This window comes from Chiroxiphia lanceolata, chromosome 3 (assembly GCF_009829145.1).
Source record: "Chiroxiphia lanceolata isolate bChiLan1 chromosome 3, bChiLan1.pri, whole genome shotgun sequence".
Classification (NCBI taxonomy): domain Eukaryota; kingdom Metazoa; phylum Chordata; class Aves; order Passeriformes; family Pipridae; genus Chiroxiphia; species Chiroxiphia lanceolata.
The window spans coordinates 18437614-18455789 of NC_045639.1; the positions used below are offsets into that span (position 1 = coordinate 18437614).

The window sequence follows — 18176 nt, forward strand, 5'->3', positions numbered from 1 at the left end:
GGTGCGGGCGGGAGGCGCCGCCGCCGCGCTCGGGTGTCCCGGGGCCGGGCGGGGCGGTGCCGGCGCTGGCGGTGCCCCGGCGCGGGGTGAGCATGGTGCCCTAGCGCTGGGGCTATGTCGGAGGCGGCCCGCAGCCTCCTGCAGCGCTGGGGCGCCAGCTTCAGGAAGGGCACCGACTTCGACTCCTGGGGGCAGCTGGTGGAGGCCATCGACGAGTACCAGATGTGAGTGCGGCCCCGGGGAGGGAGCGGCCCCGGGCGGGGCAGGGCAGGGCAGGGGGGCCCTGCCGAGCTCAGGCCGCGGCCGCCGCACCCCTGGGGCCCCCCGGCCCTTCCCCAGGGCGCGGGGCCGGGGGTCGGGGTGTCCCTCGGCGCGGGAGCCCGGCCGTGGGCGAGGCGGGAGCCGGCCCGTCCTGCCCTCTGCGAGGGCGGCGCGGGGCTTGGAGCAGCCGGGTCTGGCGGGAGGTGCCCCTGCCCATGGCACGGGGGTGGACCGGGATGGTCTTTAGGGTCCCTTCCAACCCCAGCGTGGACCGCTGGAGTGGTTGGTTGGTGGAGCCCCCGCGGCAACCCTGGGCCGGGATGCTTCCATCCCATCGCCCTGTTTGCCCCACGCTTGTGGGGAAGCGAGGGGAGACCTGGCAAATGGGCTGCAGAAGCACTAGCCTTAGCCGAAAAAAAAAAAATCCTAACCAACCCATCAGAGTGAAAAGGGGTTCGTCACACGCTTGTGTGCTTTGCTCCTGATGAAGTCGGGGTGGGAATGTGAGGAACCTGGCACCCCAGTCAGATTTGGTGGCACTGGGTGGGACTGCACCATCCATGAATCCTCTGGCACCAGAGGAGTATCGGCTGTAGAGCACTGTTGGTATCCTTAGTAACACACCTGGTAGCTTTAGTCAGATACTCTCTCCTACTACTCCATTCATCATGAAGGTGAAAGTTGTTTCTTTGTGATCTAAGTATTTCAGGCTAAGTTTCTCTTGGTGAATTTTCTGGAGGTCGTCAAGAGTGTTTGCACTTGTTCCCAAGAGTAAGTCAGCTGAAGGGGTGCTCCCTGAGGGATCTTGTAGCACTGTTCAGGGATGGGCTGTAACCACACTGGCTACCAGTTCAGTTGCCATTCAGAGTAACTAAGTCTCCTGGCCATGGACAGCGTGGTCGTGAGAGGCTGTAATCTCATCATTTCATTCACTTATCAGGCAGGATGATGAAAGTTCAGTTATTTGCAGTTTTCTGATGGTCTTTTGAGTAAGGCAAGCTGTTACTATACAAACCTTGGCACAGGGATGAAAAGAAATTCTCTTCCAGATCTGTATCTCGACAGAAAAAAAAAAAATCATTGAAAAGTAAAAGAAGATATTTTTACTAACTGCCCTTACATGAATATCTACAAGGAATCCAGTAGGATCCTAATGCTTTAAACTATCTTAGCAGTCTCAGCAGCCAGTTTTATATAATGATGTTTCTTCAGAATGAAAAGTCTTTGTGCTTTTCCTTCTGATCACACTTCACTGACAGGTGAGATCACTAACATTCGCAGACAGTCCAGTGTGAGAGCCGAAGTACAACTTCTGTTCCTTTCTCCCTCCATCACCTGTGTCGGATGAGAACTGAGGTGATCTCCATGCCCTGGCTCTGCTCTGACTTTGGAGCAGTGTGATATCTTTGTAAGAAAGCTCCTCTTGGGTAGTGGTGTGTTGTAAGCTGCTCTTATCAGTGAGTTTCTACTGAGTAGTCCTCAGCAGATGAACTGTGTGGTTCCAGGATTGAGAAGAAAGGAGAGAGAAGATCAAGGGATTACAGGGAGGTAATTCCTAGGGAGGAGCAAAACCTTTTCTCTATGTATATCTGCTCTTTGTAGATTTAGCAAGTAAATTAATAACAATTTCAAGCTGTGGAGTAGAAGTTGCAAAGAAGCAGCAGACAAGATACCAACCTGTAGTTCTGGAGAGACATCACAGTGTGGGTTTTTATTGTTGCCCTCTCCAATGGCACCCTGAGATGGGATGAACAAGTGTGGTGCTGCTGTTGTCCAGATGCTATGAACACCACCACAGTCTATACTGATCAACACCCGGAGCTTGAGGAGAAGCTGGTTACAGTGAGCTTTCTGATGCTGACAAAGATTTTCCCAAATCTAAGCTAAGTCCTGATGGATGCTCACGTAAAAGTTATTTACCTCCCGGGTCTGTCCACTCAGGTCTTTGTTACTCCTGGAAGTGCAAGAAGCTTGGTGCAAAGATTGGCCTTCGTTCATTCGGGTGCTTACTCACACAGGAGCCCTTCAAGCTGTTAGCAGTGGCTTCCCTGTTGAACGTCCCCATCTGTGGAACTTGGTCTAATCCAACTTTGAGTGAGCCTCAAGTGGGATGCCAGATGCATTTATTTGGATTAGGGTGGATTATTTTTTTATTTTTATTAGTGACAAATGGAAAGAGGGTTGTGTTATTGATGCTTGCAGAAATGTTAATGCTGTGATGCTGCCTGTTGTGGGTGGCATGTTGCTGCTATGATGATGTTTTCTCAAATCATTACTTTTTATAAAGGGGGACAACAGCACCGCATTGTGCAGTTACTCATCCTGTTTGGTTGTGTTTTCACTGGTTCCAGTTAAAAGCTGCAGCTGCCTCAATCCTTACAGAGTTTTTAAAGAGAGTTTATTTTGAGAAAAAGCGAAGAAACTGAGTTCTGGTCTTTGTTTCTGCCACAGGCTTTGATGATAATCTGTTCTGCTGTGTGCATCTTGGTGTATGTATTTTAACCTCTCCCCAGAAACCAAGCCAATGCCCCCTGCAGTGGTGGAGAGAAGCAGAATCCCTTTAACAGTGCAAACTTGGATGTTCCAGGTGGAAGAGTATTGCGATGTCCTGGGTACTGCTGCTGTCCCTGGGTTTCCCCTCAACCCCCCTCCTCCCTCCTGCTCTGCTTGTAAAAAAAAAATTATTTACGGGGAATGGCAACAATTGCCCAGAGGTTTTGCTTGTTTAATGTTCTCTTTCCTCCCGGGACGGAAACTGTAACTCTTCCCATAGCTTCCCTCCAGCTTCCTTTCGCTTTCTCGAGCTGTTTGCTTACTGTTACTTTCGGAACTCTTGGTACTCCCGCCTCCGTAGTGACAAGGGGTGGGGTCTCTGCTCCGCCTGGGATGCTGACAGGCACAAATGTGAGCTGAGCCACCCCGGCAGCCTGGGCCAAGCAGCCCTGTGCCTGCCTTCCAGTGCTGGGAGACCATGTGCCATCACCCGGGGCGCCCTCACCCTGGCAATCCTTGCCTCCTGGCAATCTGACGTGTCTCAGACTCTCCCTGTGTAATGCACGTGGGATTGTACCGTGGTGAGTCTTCACAGGGACTACAGTTTGTTAGGATAAAAGAAGAAGATGGTGACAGAAAAAAGGTCATTGCTTATAAAAGGGGTGTTGGCTAGAAGAACCTTCTTACCTGTTCTCCCTTCATGATGCATTATATACGTAGCCTTTCCTGCCTGATGTGGTTCCATACTTTGTCGCTTTGTCCACCTTCTGGGGTTTTTTTAAGTATGGACTACTAGGGCTATAGAAAACTTTGTTTAAAAAAACCTCCAAAACCACAACAACCAAAAAGAACCCCTAAAACTATTTGAAGCAGCAGTCTGTGGACCTTTTGTCTGACACATTTTGTGGAAACAGGGGAAGGGGGTGTGTTTATGTTGTGTTCCCACTCTACAGTTTTCTTTTCCCCCATCCAGATTAGCAAGGCACCTACAAAAAGAGGCGCAGTCTCAGCACAACAACTCGGAATTCACAGAAGATCAAAAGGTGAGCATTTGCTGTTTGCTCAGTCAAGGAGCTTGACTCAGAGATGTTGATGTGTGTTATGTTTTTTTGTCTTGCTGGCCAGAGCCTTGTGAGACCTTTTTTCCTCCCTCAGTATATGCAAAGAGAAACAGAGCCCAGCATGGCTGAAACAGTTGCTGTCATGAGATGTGACGGATGCTCTGTTGTGTAGCACTAAATGTCATGCATGCTGGCCAGAGTCCTTCGTAACCTGGGTGTTTCTTTTTTTGGGTGATGTTTGATAACTTGCTTATTCAGTGTTAGTACAATTTATGCTGTGAGGTCTAAATACAAAATGTCGTGAACTGCAGACATGGAGGGTGTGTGAGGGGGATGTTAGCTTAACATGTAACACCTGACAGGGAAGGGTCCTGGCAGAATACTCCCTAGTAGCCTCTTAGAACATAATTTGTTTACAATCTTTCAAAATATTGGAATTACTTTACTCCTCCCTCCCTCCCCTCAGTTGAAAAGGCTGTTTCTCGTCTCAGTAACATACTACTGCAGTTCTGTGGTGGAATTAAGTGGACAGAGCTAACTGGGGTCTCATATGCTCAAGCATTTACTGCAAAATAAAATCTTCTGAGATACGAGGCCCTGTTAAATTTTCTTGTCTCCTATAAAGACATGCTTTTCTTAGGAATACCAAACTAGAGACTTGTATTTCCAGCTTTCTTGGTCATAAGAACACTTTTCTGAGCAATGCCGTTACCAGGAAATAGACATTTGCTAGCTCAGAGTCTCATGATAATAGAGTGCTGGAGTAATAGGATCTGTGCTTGGAAATGTTAGTCCTGAAAACAGGTCCTGGCTACAGAAATTCGAGATGAACTTGATGTGTTTAAAGAAACTCCTATGAAGAAATGCACCTTTTGTAGAATCTGACAGAGGTTTGTAACTGTTTCCTTAACGTGTACCAATAAGAAAAGCAAAGAGCTGGTCTTGCATGTTCTGTTTACGGGCTGCAAAGAAAGTGATAAAACTCATGGTTGCCTTAAAGCAAGTCTTAATCTTGGAGAAGGATTTGGTCCACTTTTCCTGAACTGTAAGCCTTGAGAGCCTTGTTAATGTTGGACAGCTGTTTACTCTTTGATTGCATCTGCTCTCTATCCCTTGCTGGTAGCTTCCTCCATCATTCTCAGCTACAGTTATCTCTGCAGCGTGTTTCCCCTCTTTGGAGACTTTTGAAAATGTAGTTACTCCATGAAGGCGAAGTTGTTAATCTCACTTCTGGAGACATCATCTCCTGTGAGTATGGGAACCAGAACCGCACAGGGCTTTGCTTCCAGATGTTCCCTGAGTCTTATGAAAAGGACCTTGGACCAGATTGTGGAAGTGAATGAGGTCAGCCATGAGGGAAGGCCTGGGGGGCTCAGGAAGTGGAGATAACTGACCTCAGATGTGAGATGCGCAACTGTAATCATGTCTTAAGGCAACAGTCTTCTGAAAAGAAAAAAGTAAAGAGTGGTGGTTTTAAATCCTTGCAGAGTGATACCTGTTTCTGAGGTTGATAAAATTTACAAAAGAGGTTTGCATTTATATCACTTGCTATTTTTTGCAGATCAGCAAGTGGCTGATGCAGTGAAACTTTGAGTCTGTTTATCAAATGGCAGTAACTTTGATTAGCCACATGCACAGCCCAATTCCCCAACATTTTGTTGGAAGAACACTCTCTTTCCTACCTCCACCATGAGGAATGCTAGTCACAGCAAAACTAAGAGTCTTCCTACTGCTTTGAAAGAAGCACTTAAAATGCTTTACAGCAAAACCTTTTAGTGTTATGTAAAGGTCTTTGCTGTTCTGGTCTTCCCTGTTTCTGCAGGAGCTCAGCCAGTATATCATTTAGTGATCATGACCAATTACTGTCATTGCTAATATCATTCACTTGGCAGACTGCTGGCTTTGCAAGCAGTTTGGTTAAACAGAAGTGTATCTTCTTTCTCACCACCCTTTAAAAAATCAGCTACCAAAACAGCTACAACTGTGTTCCTGCCAGTGCATCCGCCAACATGATATTTCCTCGTGATTCCAAAAAGCCTCTTCCCTATTATCTTGACTTTCTAAGGTTCTGCATGTTGTATAAGAGCCACCTCTTCTTTTTTTTTTAATGTAGAAGAGTGTGTAAACTTTAGGGTTTGCTTATCTGATATCACTGGCCAAGGCTGTCCACAGAATTTCACAGATTGAAAGTTCATTATGATTTCCAGTTACTTGATCTACCCCCATTCCATTTTTTTATAGATTTCCAGTTATCTGTTTTCCAAAGGACCTTCCATACTGCTGAGAATTACTGTGAGGCTGTCATTATTTCTTGCTTGGTGTACTCTGTAGGGAAGGTGGATTTCAGCAGTGTACCAAGGGAAAGCTACTAACTTTACAGCTACGGGGAAAGGATAAGACAAAGTTCAAATCCTCAGCCCTATCTGCCTGTATAAACTTTTACCACTTTTGGGTTTATTTCGTGCATCACAGGTGATGTTACAGTGCAGACATGGCAACACCATAATTGATGGTGTGTTACTTGCTAATCTAATCGTGCAATCTGTTAACCTAAAACACTTGACAGATATCACCAGTTTCTTTCCTAGGCGTACTGTGAGCCAGTTATCATTTATCTTATAATAAATGTATTGTTTGTGTAAGAATTCAGACTTCTAAATAGTCATATCTTGCCTTTTTGCTCTTGATCTGAAGAGTCTGTTTTGAAACACTGTATGCTGCTTGCCTTGATAGAGCAGACTGGTCTCCAGATTTTGCTGTTCATTCCTGTATTTTCAACTTCTGAGGGGTTGTCATCTTATAACTGTTGCTGGACGTAATTCTGTAGTTTCAGTCCTTAGGGAAGGCTCTATCTTCACTTGGATAATCGACAGTGCTGGAATCTTCATTAGTGATTGTGAATTTTATTGAAGAATTTCTCTGCAGATACTATAAACAGAAAATCGTTGTGTTTAAATCTAGTCACCCTTCAACAGCTGTAAGGAGGCTGGGCAACAGTTTCATCACCTAGAAGCTGCATGTATGGAACATTAGCAGATCCAGTTACTGGGGTGAATTTACCTCAGTCTTAACATGTTTAATCCTCCTGTCCATTATTTTACCTTCATTCTCTAAAAAATCCTGTCTTCATTCATGACCGGCCGCTGTGTTTTGCGATATGAATTGTTCCAGTTAGGTTTGGCCGTGGTTGTCAGCTTGCCTCCAGCTACAATTACTCTCACCCAGTTCTCTGTGCAATAAATGTGACCTTTAAAGCCCTCTCCCAACCGCAGTTGTTGCTTCTCGTGTAACTGTTTTTGTGCTCGGCTGAGTTCTCTTCAGCATTAGAAAATCGTGCTTTTTGTGCAATGATAAGTTGTTGAAATAAGAGCACTGTTGAACAGTTTTAGCATGATTCATTAAACTACTGGTCTTCTAGCAGCCTAAACCTTTCGTTAAAGCCAAACTCCGCTCTGGCTCTGTATTTATGCAAACATCTTTGACTGCATTACAGTTAGCACAGTCATTACTCACACAACTGCACTGAAGAAACCTTGACTACGAGATCAACTGATTTTTTTTTTTTCCCGTTCTAATCACAAGTTTACATAAAACTGAATCTTAACTATTTTAAACTAGCAAAGTTAATTACGGCTTCAGTCTTTCTAATGAGATGCAGAATGTTTTCCCTGCTGCAAAAAGGAGCCTTTGCATGGGATAGTTGCAGCTGAAAATGATAGCAGTGTTTAGCTGCATTTTTAACTTTTGGGTTGGGTGTGGTCCCTTAAAAAAATAGTTATGAATAATGCCTGCTGGGAGCTTGCCATATTTCAATAGATTCCATATAAAACCTATTCTTTACTATTTTAAGACTCTCAAACTCTCTTAAATTAATCTGTTTCTAGAGCCATTTATTGCCCTTCAGCCCCCAGGAGCCAGAGGACACACATTTTTGTGCTGCTCTTTGTTCTGTTAGGAGTTTCCTAGTTCAGGCAGTTTTCAGAACACACAGTTATGAATCTGCAGCATAGGGAATAGTGGTGTTGCTGAACTTATTGGTGAATTGACAACAGACATAGGGCTTGAGTGGTGTTTCTGAGACCTCCCTTGTGGTGTGGGTTTAATGCTCTGCATGAGGGACCAGGAGGAGAAGAGCCACATGAAAATCTGTTCTGTGACAGGGCACGAAGACTGTGTGCTGGCACCCTGCAAACTTGTAGCCCTCTTTCTGTTGTGTAGTTGGAGGGGTTTTGATCTAACACAGGATGGGCATGCTTTTTTTTTTTGCTCGGCAGTCAACACCCAAACCATTGAAACAGCTGGGTTTTTGCAAATGTTAGAGCTGCAGTCAAACCTCAGAGATTCCCCTCCCTTCCCTAGGGAACCTCTGGATTCCTTTCTTTTACCAGTTACTTCACACCTTCCTCTTTGAGAATCTACCTTTGCAAATGAATCTTTCCAGATGTTCTCAAATATGAAAAGGAGTTCCTTTTGTTACACTGCAGCTCATTAGGTGGATGTAGTGTTTTATAATTATAGGAACTGAGAATCTGCTTTTGTAGTGCTACCTGGTGTCCTCCCATCCAGCCTGAAAGTACATGTAGATAAATCCACAACACCCATGTGTGCAGTGCTGGTCTGGAAATCTCAAAATGAATCCAGGACTGTATGTGCTCCTTTGTTTTTGAAAATATCTGTGTTTTTACAAGCCGTGCTGGAGATCCAGTCATGGGTCTCTGTTATGTAGTAGCAGAATTTATTTTGGGGAGGTGGGAATTTGTTGACTGAACCTAGGCTGCAAAATGAGCCTCCACAGAAATGGAGCTGTTAATATTTTTCTCTGCCATGTTGCATGCATGCATATGGTCATGTTACTCCATGCTGAAATTCCCAAACAGTGCTGCTGCATATGCTGCATGTGCTGCATCCTTGGCAGAGGAGAAAACTGTGTGTCCTGTGTTAATACCCAGCACTCGCTGCTTTCCTGGAAGGTGCTCAGAAGAACTAAATTTTTTGAAAGACCTCCATACAATGGACAATAGTAAAAACTATGAGAAAGTAAAGTCTGGCCCGATGCCATGTTGTAACAGAATGTTTAAGGCGAGAGGAGATGTCAGCTGGGGAGAAATGGCTTCAAAAGCTTTGATGAGCCTGTGGTGGCAGATGAAAATCAGGTGTCTGAGGCTTTTGCACACTTCAGCTGTTGGCTCTGCCCTGGAGGTGTTGGTGTGTGATCTGCTTATGATTCAGCTCCTGAACTCTTTCACCTTTCAGTGTGCCCTAAGGTGAACTGAAACTGGAGTCCCTTAGCTTTTAGCCCAGCCTAATGAAACTAGTGGTGGCCCAGGAGCTGATTGAGGAGGAGTTGTGACATCTCTCAGGGCAGATGACGGAGGAAGGTACCTGGTTTTTATCTACTGCTACCAACCTCTTGGAGCCCTAAAAATATAACCCTCCATTTTGGCTTTTGACTGACACTGCATAACTTGCCAGGTGCCCATGCTCTTGAAGTTCTTTGATGCTAGAGTTGTGCTCTAGGAAATCTTTCCCTCCCCTTACATCCAGCTTATGGGGGAGCTGTTTTAATACTGCCTGATTTAAAAGGAGAGAATGAGTTACAGGTGCATATTTCAACTTTAATCTTCCTTCTGGGGGAAAACTTACTTTGAAAATAAACTGCTTTTCTTTGTAGCTTCATTCTTGATGGTTTTCTTGCCTTATAAATGTTCCACAGAGCATTTTGAATTTATATCTGGCCCTTATATCTGCAGATAGTCTGAGTTTTAATTCACCAAAAGCTTTTAATTAACGAACAAACTTGTGATGGCAAGGTAAAGTAAAATACATTGGGCAGTTGTGTCCACTTGATAAGAGATATGGAAGTCCTCACTCCTCCTTTCAGCTGGTAGTGACAGAAACAAACATGACTGTTTTGTGAGACCTAAAAGCTTAACACTGTCTTCAAAGTAAGACTGCTTGCAATGGGCTGTTTTGAAGCCCTTCCCTCTGTTCTGCATTTTTAAATGAAAATGAGAAATTCAGTTATGGTCAGACATGTTTTAGATTGCTGAGAAGTTTGAATCGAAGAATATATTCCATGATTCACTTGGTGTTTAAATCTCTTAAAATGACAAAAATAGAAAGTTAGAAAAATAATCCACCTTTATACTTCCACTGAAACTTGCAGAAGCGAACTGTGTTTTTTCAGTGCTGCTGTAACATCTGAGGAGGGTGGACTTGGTTTGCTGAGACTGTGAGCCTGATAGAGGAGCTGTAGGCATGGCTCCTAAAAGAGCAAATAAGAACAAGCCACCCAAGTTCTCAGAAGTTAATACGCTCATTGGTTTGGTTTTGTTTTATTTTTCCTCAGTCCCCTATCACCTGAGAGCAGTTGAGTTTATAAACAGTTTATGATGTGAGAGGCATTATTACAGTTTCTGCTGAGTGAATGACCCCCATCTGTGTTGCTGGGCTGTGGGAGGGGAGTTAAGTGGCAGATGTCTGTTTCATCAATTGTGCTTTCAGAAAATCTTGTGTATAAAAAAAGCTTTTGATGCTGAATGATCTGGTACTGAATAATGGATCTGAAATCTTTGCAAGAAACAGCAATTGTTTGTATTTATATTCTTTAAAAATGTGAATCTGGAAGAATACCGTTTCAGTACTAAATTATATTTTTTTTTTCCCTTTCAGAAAACCATAGCTAAAATTGCAACATGCTTGGAACTGAGAAGTGCAGCTTTACAGGTATCGCTCTTTTTCCTGTGTGACTTCATTCTTTAGCAATAGGTAACTGTAGAGCTTTTTAAAGCTCTTTTAGTGTCTTCAGAAATAGCTAAAACTTCTGAAAACAGGGTGAACAAACCCTTGAACACTTGAAATTTCCAGATTGTCAACATGATGCCCCAGGTGACTGCCTTAAAAAGGACTTAAAGTGTGTGTATGAGCATCCGTGAGGGTTTTTACAGGAATTTAACTGCACATTTTGTGTCTTTGGTTCTCTGCCTCATTTTCCTCCTTCAGAACTGTTTAGTTTTGTCTTCCTAACTTGTGTGCAAGGGTAAAAAAATCCCGAGTGACCCTTGCACTAATTCAGCTGCTTCACAAGTCATAATAGACCATGAGGAAGAGTGTGTGTGTAGAATAAAAATGACTTTTTAGCAGTCACGAAAACTGGCAGTGCTGTAGAAAAATGTGGGAAAACAATGGTTTATAAACTACTCTTTGAGCTTTTTTCTAGACTGAAAGTAGATGTCATGGGAGTGAATATCTTTTTCTCTCAGCACAATCTTATCCCTAAAACGAAAGGCAAGTGAGAGAAGTTTCCGAAAGACTCTGGATAGGGAAGGAATGAATCAATGGAAGTGAAGTTTGGGTTACTGGATTATCTCTTTACCAGCCAAGAGTGGTGAAAGGCAAATTTTGCATCAAGTCACTCACAGCAGCACTCCAGAGCACTTCGTGTGGCTCTACAAGGTGCAGCAGCTCCACTGTGCTGCCTTCAATTGCCCGAGAGGCTGGGATACAGCTGCTGGAGCTGGACTAATGAGGTGAGGCTGTCCAGTCTCCAGGCCATGCACTGTTTGAGGAATTCCTTGGTTATCTCTACCTGTCGTTCTATTTTGGTCTAACCTGGGGTGTTTGAGGAATGTTGCGTTTGCTCTGGGTCACCATGACTGTGACGAGGGCAGGCGTGTTCCACTGTGGGACACGTCTCGGCGCAACAGCAGAAGGTGCAGCCATGTCATAACCTGCCAAGCTGAGGAGATGATGTCGTGCAAAAACAGCCTTCCTTGCTGTTGATTCCTCAGCAGTAACTCAAAGATTTTCTAACCTCGTGTGAGGCTACTGGAACTTCTCATCCACTTCGCTTTGAGGAGGGGTTTGTTTTCCTGCAGTTTGGTTATGGTTTCTTAGGAGAGGTTAAAGCAGTGAGTGTGGTCATCTTTTCCCACTCTCCTAACAGGAAGGGTATAGCTGCTTTGCTGTCCTTACATAGTCTTGCAGAAGGTCCCTAGCCACTCTTGGGCAAAATCAAGAAAAAACCTCATTGGACCTTAAATGTTGGAAACAATGGGCAATCTTAAGAGATGCCAAGGATGCAGTGACATAGTAGGTAAGACCTGATCCTCCACCTAGAAGAGGACGTCCAGTGGCAATCCTCTTATTTGCACCACTTGTTGTCTCAGAACAAGCTAGTTCAGCTTACCAAACTGCTGGTGAGCTAACTCAGAACAAAAAATTAAGAGTTTTTCTGTTGGGTAAGTAAGTCAAATAAGCTTATTGAGAACCAGACATGTATATGCTATAGACAGATGAGGAAACTGCATTATGGAGAAAGGCGAGGTGGTAATTCCTCTTCCATTTGCAGTGAGCTCCTAGTTGAATTTTGTCAAACTCATTCTGTATGCTGTAATTTCTGCCCATGTTTCAGTGTTGAACTGTGAATGTTCCTGTGTGTACTAAGTAAAAATTTGGAACTAGTCGCTTTAAAAATATTTATCTTGCGTTAGAGCTTGGAACATGGGTTAAGTTTGTTCTCAATAAATGAGAAGTAACATCCTTCCTGCCTCACCTGTGAAACCTACCCTTTGTTGGGGAAATTTTATTTGGGTTCTTTAGCATGTAGCTTTGAAGTAACCTAGTACACTTGAACAAAGGAGGCACCCTGCATGCTTATTCCAAGATCTGGTAGCTCTGTCTGAGAGGAGGGTGCATCCTAACATTTAACTCTTTCTTTGTAATGTCCTAGTCCACCCAATCACAGGATGAGTTTAAGCTTGAGGATCTGAAGAAGTTGGAACCAAGTAAGTAGTATCTTTGTGTTTTAAGTGAATGACATTTATCATGACAGTGGAAAACATGACAGCACCACAAATACTGACTGACCACAATGTGGTTTTAGGTGGTTCTTCCAAATGTCTGCTACATGTAGACAAAAACTGATGTGTATTAGGAATGTAATGTGGGTAACTTCAAAGTATAGTATTCTGAATGTTTCAGATAATATATTCATCTTTATTTTTAAATAAGTAATTTGGGTGTTGCTAATTTTTGCACAAAATAGTATTTTAAGGTATCCAGTAGTACATTATATAATTTATCTGCACTTTTCTTGCTTGAACTGAATTTTAACACTTTGTGGTCTTCCTCCTTGCAGCATGAAATTTATTTTTTCTTCTGAAAATATTTAACTTGTGCTCATGGTAGCCAATCACTTGTCACCTCCCACCGTAAAGCTACCAGACTAATTAAGTTAAGAGTCAAAATGAGGATGTGAGTCAGTCTTTGAAGGGTTTTGTGTGATGTTGTTTTTTCCCAACTGATCCTGGGTCAGGTCTTGGTATGTCAATCCAGAAATAACTTTTTCATGTAGGAAGTATCTATTTATCAGCTTCATTTTCCTTCCTGTAACACTGGCTGCTGTGTTCTCAAAGCATCCTTATGATTAGAGCTTCCACATCTAACCAATATTATCCTGAATGTCAGTGTTTCTGCAGTTCTTGGGGAACAGCAGATGTGGAAGAGCTACTTTCATGCTGACAGAAGTTGGTTACATTTTGCTTATGACAGTTGTATCATTAAGAGTGATCCTGGGGATAAATATGATGGGCAGGGAAGTGTTTCCCCTTCATGATTAGGCTGAGCTTCTCTGCACAGGATCCTACAGGAAAAGCTTGTCAAGAAGTGGGGCATTGAGCTGAGCTTCCTAATATCTCTACCAAAACATAGACTCCAAATGTTTTTAAACTGTTCCCTGAAAATGGTAAGTGAAGGTATGTTACAAGACCACCAGATCTGTGAAGATCATAACTCAGGAAAGGGTTTAACTGTGCGTTGGAATATTTGGTCTTTCTCAGACTACGTCTTGCATATCTGGCCTCTGAATCCTCTGATTTGGGCTTGTTTTGTATAGATACTGCCCTTTCTGTTTACAAAGTATTTAAAATGTTGTAATCATTTAAAGACTGTGGGTTTTAGACTCCGTTTTGCAAATGCCCTGTGAGTGACTGAATGATGGGAGAGGGAGGGGAATCCTGTCCAAAATTTCGATTACTGTGCAACAGTCCTGTTGCTTATCTTACCCTCCATCAGAAAAGGGATTTTTAACTGTCAAAAAAACTGTTCAGCAGTGTGAAGTGCATTCAGCCCACGCCTCATACAACAAGCAACTATATTAAAACTGAGGAAGAGTGTGTGGCCATCAGTTTTCAAATACATAGAGTTATTTTCCTTGGAGGAGAACGGGTGACTCTATGACAACAATTGAACATTGATGTTCTTAATGCTGCTGTCTGACTTGGATCGTTCTGGCCTCTTTCTCTCTGAATTGTGCCTTTGTTTTGTGGTTTTTAAGTGTATCTTGAATAGAGTAAATCTTAATCAGGCCAACACCAGCCATCTCATAAAATAGTGTTTTAATTTGTGTGTTGTCAATTTTATTTTGTGTTGCATTAGAAAAAGCTAAAAAAATCTGGGCTGGCAATGCAAATAAGTGATTCCTTTGTTAGGTCAAGCCATTCCATTAGGGTGGAACGAGAACAGCTATTCACACAAAACAGCTATTCACACAATTTGGCTTGTTTTAATTACTTTTGTGCCTGAAGCTGTCAAAATGGCTGAGAAATTTGGTTTGGGTGTTGTTAGATTTACTCTTTTTTTTTTTTTTTTCCCCTAACCTTGTGTTGTCAAGTTCTAACTTTTCCTGCTTGAGCTTACATTTCATGCAGCTTAGAAAGTGAAGCAGTTGGCTACTTTTGTTTGTTTATAGGATTTGTCACTGAATCGTTTGTGCTACAATAATGCTACGGGAGGGTCCATACATACAAATAGTTCTTTTGAGACTGCGCTGTGTGAAGTCATTGTTAACACACTGGATCTCACAAATCCTTTTCTTTGTGGGAGCTTATACCAGTGTTAGAATACACAGTACAAATGGATGGGCTGGGGCATCCCTTGTGCCTGTGCTCCTGGGTGATAATTCTAGCCTCTAAGCAACTAGGGTCAAACTCAGTGTATGTGTATTATAAGACAGGTAGATACTGGGTTGTACTGGGGAGCCTGGTATCTGAATTATTTTATGTTGTCTATTTAAAAAAAAGTCACTACAGGTATCACAAAAAATCACTGTCACAGTCCTGGTCTTATGGCTCATGTTGACAATTTCTTTTGAAATCTTTCAAGGAAGTACCAACTGGTGATAAATCAGTGTGGTATTGTCCAACATCACAAAAGAGAAGAGAGCTTCTACAGGAGATCCTGCAGAACAATATTTTTTTAAAGATTTCTCTTGGAAAATAACATAGGTGGAGGCCATGATACTGGGATCTTCCCATTACTCTGCCTCACACGTGGAGAACTTTCTGTGAATCATGTTCCCAAGCAGCAGCCCTTACAAAGGGAAAGGTCTCTTTTCTCCCAGGGGTGATTCATATTTTTGAAAATGAAACAGAGACAAAAAAAAGCCCAAACCAAACTTTTAAAACTTTGATGACTTACTTGGTATTACAAGGGAGATTCCTGTTTGTTGTAACCTAATTTTTTTTCCTGTGGTCTGGTTATTTTTATTTGAATCAAATGAAACTCACACCTGTGGTAGATGCAAAGAGGATTTTTCTTTTCCTCAAAGTTTTACTGATTAGCTTCTTCTTTTTTAGTGACTGAATAGGTATTTCACCAGGTGAGTGTGGTAGTTTTGCTGCTTATCCTTACCATGTTTAAACCAGCACTTCAGTAGTTGCTGTGTTACAACTTTGAAAAATTATTTGCTATTGGCGATGACACAGAGTTGAAACCTTTTTAAAAACTTGAGCCATAGCTTTCTGCAGCAAAAGGCAAGAAATTCTGCTTCTGAGCTGAACATTAAGCATCACCTTTGTTCCCAACTCCGCCAGCGTGTCTGAAGGCAGCTCCTGTGGGCAGGTCTGATGCCCACCCAGTGCCCGTGTGCGTGGCTGCGGCTCTGTGGCAGGAGGGTGTGTGCTCAGCCCGGCCTTGGGCAGCATCAGGATTTTAGGCGCTGTACAACTGTTGCCTCTTGCCTGTGCTCGTGTCAGTGGAGCATTTTGTGCCCTCTAGTGATGTCCGAAATGTATTACTAGGAGGGTTTTTTCAGGGGCTGTTCGTTCACATAGTGAGAAGAACTGGTTACCAGGAAGAGAGGAATCTAGTACTTACTTACCTGTTGGAAGATGGGAGGATAGCTACTGTGACTTTTGTCTCTTCTGCATTATGTCCCTATGATCTGTAAGAGATCTCACTTTACTGGGATTTTTCTGCCTGGGACAGTTTCACTTTCTGTCTCTGGTGTGGTGTAGCTCTACCAGAGCTGGGGAATTCTGAGAGTGATAAAAATCCCCTTCCTTTCCTGAACCTCAGCTGCACTGGAAGATGACTGTGCTATTGATCAGCTTCTTTTCTGTTGGGAAGTGTCTGTGATTCTTAAGATTCATGTTGAGATCTGCATTACTGATCTTTTAGAGCAGAAGCCTTTGGAGAGAGAGACACAGCATCAGTTTTGTCTGCTAGCTCTCATTGAAGGCAGCTTAAACCTTCCTCTGTATTTATGTATTGTGTCTGGCTGGAATCAGGCAGTACTTAACCTCTCATACAGTGGTACAGAAATCAGAAAAAAAAATCAGTGTGAGTAAAGACTGGAAAGACTTTTTAGGTTCTTTATAGTTTCCCTGAGGGATACTTCATTCTTAGAGCATTCAGATGGTGTCTGGTAAGCTAATGCTGGAGCCCATGCTGGCTGATGAGAGTGTGAAGACAGAGAGGGAAGCTCTCCTCCACTGGCTGAGTTGTAGCACAGGCAGAGGGGCCTGGCAGTGGTTCCTTAAACATAACTGGTATTTAAGCACTTCTTGGTATTTGTGTAATCCTACCAATCATTTGTTTGAAAGGAGTTTTGTTATCATTCAGTAGTCGTAAGGGGAGATTTCCTGTGCTCTGAGAGAGCTTATTGCAAAGTGAGGCTCTGTGAGAGGAATCACATTTTTTTTTTCTCTCCCCCTACCCAGTCTGGGATATTCATTGTCTGGTAGGAGAGTGCCTCTCCCAGCAGGTGTTTTCTTCTAAATTTTTAGGCCTTTGAGTCATGAAATGCTTATTTCATTCATGTGCTTTTGGAAGTTTTGCTTTTACTGGTAAATGTGTCTGGAAATAATAGCTAAAGTTGTGATTACTAAAACTTGAGTCAAGCTCCCAATAAAAATGTCAAAGCTGTTCTCCACAGAATGCTGGAGATATATTTGGTGTCTATGGGGCTTGGTGCTCAGATACTACACTCTCTTCTGAATTTTGCCAACCTTCCCAGACATCCAAGGACAGATAAAAAGAAAAAACAAACAAAGCTGCCACCACCACCAAATGAAAACACAAAGCATGTGAAATGAAGAAGTAGGAAATCTCACCAAAGCTTTGTGTTACCAGCACACTTGGTCTCCCATGGTGGCTGCCTGAATGTGCAGCCTCCATGTGTGCTGAAGTGTGTCAGTTCTGGAGACTTCAGTCTGTTTGGAGCTGATACCAGTAACACCACCCCCTCCTTTCAATGGCCACCAAAGATTGTTACCATCACCCTGGGATCTGTAGCTTTTTCTCATGATGGTTTTGGTTATTGCCACATTTACTTCCCTGTCTGTGTGAGTGTGGTGGTGATTTTGTGCTGGAGTTGCAGCTCACCTGTCTGAATGTTAAAGTGATATACACAGCTGTGCTGTGTTTAAAATATGAGAGAACGGGTGCTTTTTGTATGATCTGATTATTTTTTAAATACTGTTATTATTATTTGTGTGTAAAGATGCTGTTGGAATGTAGATAGCTTTGCAAAGTAGTAGAATTAGTGCTGGTTTATGAGTATGGATTCTTATTTTTTCCCCTCTCTGCAGTCCTAAAGAATATCCTCACTTACAATAAGGAGTTCCCCTTTGATGTTCAGCCTGTCCCACTCAGGTAAGTGAGAACTGGTTCACTTCATGTACGGATACATATCTGAAAGGGAGCATAGCCTGGGGCCTGGTTAGAATTTCTAGAGCCACCAACTTGCTGTACTGCTTTGTGTAAACTGGTTAATAAAAGAACTTTTGTGTTCTGTTTGTCTAGCTACCACTAAAAATCAAGGCCATACTTTTGGTAAAATCAGGACTTGGTACATCCCTACATCTGAAATTGCCAGTATTGTGTCTTGGTTTTAGACTGTGCTTTCTATTGGCCTGAGCTCCTGCAATCTCTGCCAGAGTCTATAGGTACAGGCAGAAGTTAAGAAGTATGAAATGACATTAAAGCGTGTCGTCCCTGCTCTGTACCCAGATGCTGGCTTGTGAGTTGAATGCCAGATGACGAGTAATTGTTGGTCTCATTCTTCTTTTTTGTGTTTTA

The 18176-nt window shown here is 43.0% G+C and overlaps 1 protein-coding gene across 1 annotated transcript in view; it reads left to right on the forward strand.

The window, feature by feature from the left end:
* The first annotated feature begins 9 nt into the window (after positions 1-9).
* Positions 10-18176, forward strand: part of AIDA (axin interactor, dorsalization associated) — a 29404-nt gene continuing 11237 nt past the window's right edge. The window contains exons 1-5 of the mRNA XM_032681280.1: positions 10-224; positions 3728-3797; positions 10488-10541; positions 12547-12601; positions 17687-17750. Coding sequence (XP_032537171.1) covers positions 115-224; positions 3728-3797; positions 10488-10541; positions 12547-12601; positions 17687-17750 — 353 coding nt within the window. The 5' untranslated portion in view covers positions 10-114. The remainder of the gene's footprint in view (positions 225-3727; positions 3798-10487; positions 10542-12546; positions 12602-17686; positions 17751-18176) is intronic.